Source organism: Cryptomeria japonica, chromosome 8 (genome assembly GCF_030272615.1).
Source record: "Cryptomeria japonica chromosome 8, Sugi_1.0, whole genome shotgun sequence".
NCBI classification, from domain to species: Eukaryota; Viridiplantae; Streptophyta; class Pinopsida; order Cupressales; family Cupressaceae; genus Cryptomeria; species Cryptomeria japonica.
Genome location: NC_081412.1, coordinates 136,465,148 through 136,474,726, shown reverse-complemented (window position 1 = coordinate 136,474,726; position 9,579 = coordinate 136,465,148). Strand labels below are relative to the sequence as shown.

Below are 9,579 nucleotides of genomic sequence, written 5' to 3'. Positions count from 1 at the left end.
ACTGACTTGTATTTTCCAATAGAAACTAGTTCCTTACCAATTTCATGTTTGCTATTTAGATGTAGGCATCTATGCAACTATTGCAAACCACCACATGTAGGACAAAAACCTCTCAAACACATCATCTTATAGAAAATGCACATGTCATCTCATCTACATAGTACACTTGAAAAAAATTCTCTTAGTGACTTAGGAGGTGCTTGTAGACCACATTCCTGCAAAACATCTTTAGTGTGCAAAGTACAACATATATAGCAATAAATATCATAATGCATGGAAAATTCAACATGGACCCTACAACAACATTTAATACCTACATGATTAATCTTAACATAAAATGGTTTTGTCATCTCAAAAAATCTTGGACTAATTTTAATCTGAGGAAAGTTTTGAAGAAACCTTTCATAAAATTGTGTTTGAATCATATCTAGATAGTGTTTTGGATGTGGCTCGCGATTTGTAATTCCAATTCACCTTCTAACAACATCTCTTTGGTTGGGTGAAACCCTTGTGTTGTCATGCCAATATTTCTCAATTAACGTTCTTAGTGCATCAACAACAACCTTATCCTTGCGTGGGAGTCTACCCGAGAATACCCAAAGAGAATTATTGTTAGGATCCTCATTTTTCTCTCACCTCTCTAAGGCATAGTGTAATGTGGTTCTACTTATCCTCAATGACTTGCTTGTGTTGCTTATTAAATGATATTTTTTTATTTCCTTTTCCATTATGGTTGATGTGAGGACACAACGAGTAACATTAGCATCTTTAGTGCGTGATTTTGAACCAATGGCTTGGTATGCATCAAAAACATTTCTCACAATGGTTCTTTCACTATTATTTTTGGATGTTATTAACCCCGAAATTTTCATTGTCTCTCTAAATTTCAGATTTTAAATCATTTCAAAAACTAATTGGCATCTTCCACTTTGATTTAAGTTTTCAAAATAGTTATTCCAAATTCTTCTAACCATTCTTCTACAAGTTATTTCAGAAATTTTATCATGCATTGGCTTCACAATATTTTCATCAATGTCTATTAGGAACTTTGGTTTTCTATGAATTATTCTAAGAGGTGTTAAGATTGGTGCATGCTCTTCATTTTCATTAGGTGCATTATGTGCATTGATCACATCAAATTCAAATGGTATATCTTCTTCAATTTCATTAACATGTGCATTCACCGAATAATTTTCAAATGGTTTATATTCACTAAATTCATTAGGTGCATTCATCATATGCATTTGAATTGGTGTATGTTGATCATTTTGATTTGGTGCATTCATCATATCAATTTCAATCATTGAATGCAATCGTTGAATGTTCATCACTTTCATTAGGTGCATTAGATGACATACCTTCACGTAATCTCCTCATGCGCTCCCTTTGTCTTTCCTTTATTGCCCCTCTTTGTTCATTTGTTTCTCTCTTTTTCTTTCCCATTGTCCTAGACATAACATCATGATGACAATCTACAATCAAATAGAAAAAAAACTACAAATGATCATCGTTTTGTTATAATCTAAAGTAACAATGATTAAAAAAATAAAAATAAATAAATACATGACAAATCAATCATGATTAAAGCAAAAAAACAACAAATGATCATCATTTTATTATAATCTAAAGTAACAACGATAAAATAACTTCAAAAACAATCCAAAATACGAGACAAATCAATCATTTCAAAGTAAAATTGGCAAAAAAAAATGAAAACCTGATTGTTATTGTCCCAGAAAATCATGTGCAACAGCAGTGGGGCCTTCAAACAACTTGAAATGACGGTTTTTAGACTGTTGGAACTTAAATATATTAAGATTATCCCATAAACCTAATGTGAATGTTCACAATTTCTCATAACCCGTACATGTTATGCAGAACTAGAATTTTTGGCCTTAGTTTTGCATAACCCGTACAGGTTATGTAAAACTAGGAACCAAATAAGAAGTGGAGAGAGAGAGAGAGAGAGAGAGAGAGAGAGAGAGAGAGAGAGAGAGAGGAGGAGGATAATTAGGTCTTAGAATAGATAGAGATGGTGATGGGGGAAGGAAGACGAGAGAGAGAGGAAAAGAAGAGAGACATGCATGTATATACAGACATATACACATATATCTATATAAATATATGTATATATAACTATAGATATGCATATATACATACATAAACACATATTATATATGTATGTCTATACATATGTGTAGTAAATGCTAAGTTTACAAGCATACATTATTATGTGTTCATAAACCATATGGGTTTTGTGAAACACAAAATAATGGTTTTAGTTCTACATAACCCATACAGGTTATGTAGAACTATGAATAGTACTTTTTGTTTTTAAAAACCCATGCGGGTTTTCGCTTGGTAATAGGGCTATAAAATGACCCTAAGGCTTGCAAGCCCATTTCTCCCCCCCCCCCCCAATTTTTGTCCCTTTACACGTTTTTTCATCTTCCAACATGATTTCTCAACTTCGTCGTCATCAGGTTTACAAATGATCAAGTGGGTATCTAAAAAATTACCACCATAATCTCACATGTCTTCTTAGTTTTCTGACCATATAAATTTTTCTATTTTTGGACAACATTAGCATAGTAAACTTTAATTTTCTTTATCAGTGCCTTGACAGTCCTCACAGACATATGTCTACCATTTTTTTAATAACTTTTGATATACTTGACCAAATTCAAACTAAATTACATATTATTGTTCTACACTAGATTCTATACAATTTTAAAAAAGAAGTTTTCATTTTCAATTATTTTGATGCAAGTTATGCCCAGCGCACAGACATGTACCAAATTTCCAGGATGCAGTCACTTCAAAAAATCATAAAAAAAAATATTCAATGGAAAATTATGAAAAAATACACAACTTCTAGATCTGACTCTTACCTATCATCCTACCAAAGGGTTTTGCAAAATACTAAATCTAACTATATATTTTGTGCAAACACACGAAAACAGCTATGTTATGTTTTTCTGAAAAAATCAGAAACATTTTTTTGTGCATAAGAGGTTTGAGCCTCTTAATCCTATCCAATTTTTTAAAAAAATAGTATTTTAGAAACTAGATTCAGAGTACTACAGTCCTTATTATTTGCTCAACTCCTAGTTTTGAGTGCATGACTTTCAAATATCTCTTTGAATTTCAGGTTTACCTGTTTTCAGAGAAAAAAAAAAAAGTGGCCACTTATACCCCCTTTTTTTTCACCATCTTGGTGCACTTACCCACAACACAAAATCAAATAAAATGAAATGGTCCATAGGTTTTCGCTTCTAAGAAATACATAAGTTATAAGATTATGTAAAATCCTATAAATAATTAATTTTCCTACCACTTAGAGAGGTGTCATGTATTACCTCTCCATTTTCTTGGAATACAAATAATTATTTATTAACAACATAAAATAAAAATAAATTAAAAAATGCCTAGGGATTTGCAAGGTGAATGGAATTTGATCCCAACATTATTTGACTTAATATTTACATTACAATAGTGTGCAATAGACAACCATAATCAGGTAAGAATATAGGGGTAAGACAAATTGTTATCATTTAGAGGTAGTTTTTGCAAATATAACTAATTTTATAGGCATTATTAACTCAATGTCATTAGTCATTATGTGCATGTTTTAACTTTTGCTTAAAATGAATTAAAATTTCTCATGGATTGTATTTTATTCCTTCCTAGACACACATACTTTACATTTTTTCCTATGAAGGTTTGTGCATACATCTTTATTTGCATACACAAGTCAAATTGAAAATTCTTGTTCATTTGATTACAAATATCAAGTAACAAAATTGGAAGCTTATCCATTTTCTCAAGCATTTGCAGGTTGCTGGTTCAGGTGCCTATCTGCTAAAGAGAAACATTTTAACCATGTTTTTTGCACCAAGGGATACACATGAAGCACAAGTGAAGTTTTTCTAGAGCATGATGTTCCAGCTATGATTGGGATCATGGCTACTTGTTTTGTTTATGCTATTAAATTGCATTCAATTATGTATTGTGTATACAATACTCTTATGAACTAGGTTATGCCATAGCTTCACACATCCACAAATAACTCATTATTTGAGGCATATTTGGATTATTCGCCTATTAACCCACTTAATGTTGCAATGAAACAACATACAACACAAGAAGGGAAACAAATCAAAACCCTTATAATGGCAAAGAACTTAGAAAAAGAGAGGACTCGATGGTAAACCCATACCTGGTTGAGGGTGCCAAATATAGTTACAGGATGAATTCAAGGGTGGCGAGGGTTGTACGAAATGCTTCTTGTAGCGAGTCTTCCAAATATGGCCTTGTTTGGCCAAAACTACTTCTTGTAGCGGGTCTTGGGCAAAATGCTTGGATCCCTCTTTTCTTTCTATATTTATTTTTAGGAGTTGGATTGAACACCTTTTGGTTGAACATGTTCCAATTAGATGGGTTTCAACTGAAACAATGCTACCAATAAGGCATCACACATGCTCCATTTCATTTCGGTTGAAACCCCTCCTGACGGAACATATTCAGCCCAAAACTAGTTCTTGTAGCAGATCTTGGGAAAAATGCCTAAACCCCTCTTTTCTTTCTATATTTATTTTTAGGAGTTCGATTGAACACCTTCTGGCCGAACATGTTCCAGTCAGATGGGTTTCAACTGAAACAATGTTACCAAGACGGCACCACACATGCTCCATGTCGATTCGGTTGAAACACCTCCGGATCGAACATATTCGGCCAGAAGGTGTTTGTCCAGACATATTCTGTTGCCCTTAAATGTGACACAACTTTATACATTTTCCCTAATATAATTGCTACATAGAATAATACATCTTATTTCATACTTTGATTTGTACTATCTATGAGAAGGGTACTAGTACATGTTATAACTAACTTTGTGCATCCTAATCTCCTCAACAATATATCGGATTTTGACCATTTTTATTAGTTTTCTTCATATGTGACTTAAGAGCTTATAACTATTGTTTAAGTTTCTATGTAGTTACAATGAACAAAAGAGGATTCATGCAAGGGTCAAAAAGTGGTCATTTTGAAGTGATGTTAGATACATATTCTCTATTGCCATGTTAACCATTCACTTTGACCACCAAAAAATTTGCACAACTAATCCAATACTTATGCACAAATGACCCAATAATCATGCACTATGATATTAATAAAGTTGAAAAATTCCTATAATTAGTAACTTTTTTCTCAAAACTACTAGATGTATAACTAGATGGTCAATGACCCAATAAATATTTTTTAATAAGGTGTACAACTAAATGACCATTAACCCAATAGATAGTTTCTTAATGAATTTTTAATTAAAATATTTAAATGAACAATTATTGAAATATAAAAATCCTTTCCCTACTATGTCACAATATGTTTATGTCGAAGGTGTGCTTTATTTGAAATGGACGATCTACAGCTAAGACTTCACTAAAATCTATGCAAGATGATTGAAATTCTTTCATCCATTGATTTTTCTCTAGCAGTTTTTGTACTGTAGCTGATGGAAATTTGTACGTAACTGATGCCTTTGTTGCCTCTCCATTTCTCATCCTGGTCGATGCCTCTCACTTCTCTCTCCTAAGTGCTAATAATGGATTGTGGAAAGTGCAATATCACCCTACGCTCTCACCATAGCGATGCCAATCCAATTTATATTGCCATAAGTGATCTTATTCTCACACCGGAACAAAGTGACAAGGCATCATAAATGTTTGTTTGAATTTTTTTAATTAGTCTAATTAGTCATTTTATTTTGTCTCCCATTTGGAATTTAGAATTTCCCCCACAACATTACTGTAATAAAATGGTCTATTGATTAGCAATAAAAAATTAAGTTATATTTACAATCAAGATAGATATTAATTCAGGTTTATTTCATTTTCACCACCACTAATTATAGATAGTTGTAGAAAGATGCACTCTAATTACTTTTATTTTCTCTCTTTCACTCATTTAAACGTATTTATTTTACATCTTTCACTCATTTGAACATGTTTATTTAGTTTATCACTTTGACCTCTTTATTATTAGGTATATATTTAAATAACTATTGGTGATTAAATTAAAGTATTACATATAAATTACAAATCAACGATATATATTATTTTAATTCTATCTAATATTATATAATAATTTATAAATTATATTTACGTGAAATAATATGTGAAATAATATTTCTACATATTATTTTATTCAAATTTAGATTATTACAATTTATTACATAATAAATAATAAATTAATTTAATATTGTTTCGTACTTATTTATTTATTAGTTTAATTATATTTTTGTAATTATAAAAATAATAGTTACTTTAACTAATAATTAAAATTGTATAATGTATAGGTATAATTAAATAAATTTAATTTAATTTAATTTAATATGGCTATTGGAAAGAAAATCGAAACTAATGCTAATTAATTTTAAAATGTGATATACAAAATTCATTAGAACAATGTGAAGTTGTGAGCAATATATCAATATCCAAGAACGCATTGAATAGTATCTTCATAGTCATAAGGTATACATCATCAAAATAGTATCTTCATATTCATAAGGTTGTATGTGAAACTACAGCCAAAAAAAGTATGGGCATAAGGAAAATAACATGGCATAGTGTAATTTTTAAGACTTCCAAAGGTGAGAAACAAGTAAAAACAAGAGAAGTGAGAAATAAGATGCAATAGATCAATTACAATGGAGTCAAACCAACAAATATTTTGTGACTTCATACATATTTGATAAAAAATGACACATCTTATGCAATTTCTAAGTATCTCATCCCTTGGCACTCTATCTACAAAACATAACTTACCAATTAGTATATTTATGAGTGGCATGCCAAATCTTGTAGTTGTAAATATTTTATGTTTTGATCCCTCGTATGTTTTCTCTCTCCCTTATTCATTTCATCTCTCTTATTCTATCTTCCTTTCACTCCTCCCTTTATCTTTCTTTATCCATAGCACCCTCTCTCTCTCTCTCTCATCTCTACTACTATCATCCTTTGCACCCCTTTATCTATAGACATGTCTTCCTCCCTCCATCTTCTTAGACCTCTATACTTATATGTTTTTGCCTCTTTATCTCTATCTCTCCATATTTCTTCTTTCATTTCTTTGTCTATGTCCAACTTTCTATTTTTCCATATCTTTCTACCCGTATATTCCTTCTCCCTGCCCCCACCCCCCTCTCTCTCTATTTCTCTACCTATCCCTCATTCCCCCTTTCTCCTTGTTGCAAACATAACATGATTTTGTTGGTAATTGAGTCTGCTCATCTTCTTGGTTCATAGGTTTTGTTTCAATCATGTTTAGATCCTTGTAAGTGGATCCATAACTTATTTAAATCTATCACTTCTCCATTCAGACCTATTTTGCACAAACAACATCTTTTTCTAAATGGTGTACCAATTGACCTTGTCTACTACACAAATATATGCGAACAAAAATCAAATTTTACTCAATTCCCCTTCCGTATGTCTTCGGCGTACCCATTGCACACTAAGATACAATTGCTAGTTTACTATCAAACATATCCATTGCCCCTGATTTGAATACAACCATTCATTTCGATACAAATGCAAGATTTCAATGGTTAACTAATCGCGAAGCTTTTGTCACCATGACTAAAATTCTTCATAATGTCTATCCATTCACGTGATTGCCCTTGAAAATGACGAAGGTTCATACGGCCATCAATTTAGTTCCGCAGAGATGCCAGCTGCGACGAAAAAAGACCGTCTAGAAGATTTATACAAGATTCCCCCTCATCCCCAGCCTTTAAACTCGCGCATCTGTGGTAGGCCTTGGCTTCAGCAGCACGGCGAATTTAGACCATTAAATGCCTAATCTTATCACTTGGGAACTGTAGCGTTCCTTCAGAAAAGTGAACTCAAAGCTTGGTTTTACGTCTTCAATAGACAAGCAAAGAAATGTTTCTGGGGAAGATGCATAATTTTGCTGCAGACGATGGAAACACTTTCTTCCTCAGCGATCGGACTTCTGCTCCGACATTGAGCGGGTTAAGTTTGGCAGATACTCCTCCTGACGGGAATTACAATGCACCGAACTACAAATTGAATGTCAGTTTCCAAGCCTCCCTAATTGTCGTCATCTTGGGGTTGGTCATCTTTCTCTTATTCATTGCCTTTTTAATTCTCCTCATCTGCCGCCGCGCAACCTTCGGGGAGCCTACTACAAGTTTCAGACGAGAGGAGACCAATAATAATGAGAGGGGCCTGGACCAGACGGTCATCGAGAGCTTCCCAGTATTCAGCTACGATCTGGTGAAGGGGCTAAAAGCGCGGGCCATGGGATCCGAGTGCGCCGTCTGCCTCAGCGACTTCACGGGCGAGGAAATGGTGCGGTTGCTTCCCAAGTGCAGCCACGCTTTTCACCCGGAGTGCATCGACATGTGGCTCTGCTCGCACTCAACGTGCCCCGTCTGCCGGATTAGCCTTGTGCCCGCAGAGGACTCCACTCCCACAGCCAACGCAGAGCCACGGACAACGCCTGAGCAGGTCGCTATCGTTGTTGACAACGGTAATGCTGAAGCGATCGTTGTTGACAATGATAATCATGATTCCACAGGGCATTCGTTAGTACGGGTGCGGACGGAGTTGGAGCAGGGAACGGAGTGGTACATCTCCACGCCCACCGGGCTTAAACCCGGTTTGCGCAAGAGTTTGAGTTTTTTGGGGCATCTTCGTTCTCAGAAGCCTATCAGTTCTAATGCCCCGCCCGTGTGCTCTAAGGCAGTTGATTCGGAGGAAGTTGCAGGGCACAGATCGAGATCGGAAAGATGGGGGGGCAATTCAATGAATCCAGCCACGTTTATAAGGAGTTTTTCTGAGCGCGTTACGCCACAGCCCAGAGAGCAACGGTAGCTGGAGCAATGGGATCGACGGGTCTACTTGAAAAGGGCGTTGTGTTCGCTGATTCGGGAAGAGAGAGAGAAGAAAGGGCCGAGAGTTTACAGAACGGATCGGTCTTTTCCTCAGATGTTGATAGATCATTTGTATAAATACCTAATTGATATAAGGTTCTACTCTTGTATCTGATCCCCATTGTGGCCCTTGGAAAATCGAGTTGAACTGAGAAAAAGAGCAGGCTTCGGAGCTCCCTTTGCGCTTGGAATCCAGAACCTCAAAATGGGCTTCCTATCCTCGAGGTAATTCAGATGAGTAAATATTTATCGTGCAAACTAACATCTACGAGCAACAGGATTTTTACGATAGAGTAAGTGTAGTGCTTCAATATTTGTCTTGCATAGAACATTTCTACACCATGTGGCACACGAGTTTTTTTTTAAGGATATATCTTTTTTTTTTATAGCGTTGACTAGGATTGATATAATTTAGAATTAAATGTTGAATAAGAATTGGAAATTAAATAAATGTGGAATTATTTTTTTAAGTAAATAAGAAGATAAGATTAATCAGTGTAATGATTAAAGAATGAATCGCAAATAAAAGCAGATTTTTGAATTTGTTTTATGTTTGACTTTAAAATATTGTATGAAGTCTTTTAAAATTTTCATTGAATCTATGTTTTGCTAGAGAGTAA

The 9,579-nt window shown here is 34.2% G+C and overlaps 1 protein-coding gene across 1 annotated transcript; it reads left to right on the top strand.

Annotated features, from left to right (window-relative positions):
• The first annotated feature begins 7,801 nt into the window (after nucleotides 1-7,801).
• LOC131032319 (E3 ubiquitin-protein ligase ATL9) lies at nucleotides 7,802-9,345 on the top strand. The gene has a single exon (XM_057963262.2). The coding sequence runs from the start codon at nucleotides 7,947-7,949 to the stop codon at nucleotides 8,898-8,900; it is 954 nt and encodes a 317-aa protein (XP_057819245.1). The 5' UTR covers nucleotides 7,802-7,946; the 3' UTR covers nucleotides 8,901-9,345.
• The last annotated feature ends 234 nt before the right edge of the window (nucleotides 9,346-9,579 follow it).

Excerpts from the sequence above, each read along its gene's own strand:
- LOC131032319 (XM_057963262.2), top strand. The coding sequence starts at position 7,947 with ATGTTTCTGGGGAAGATGCATAATTTTGCTGCAGACGATGGAAACACT.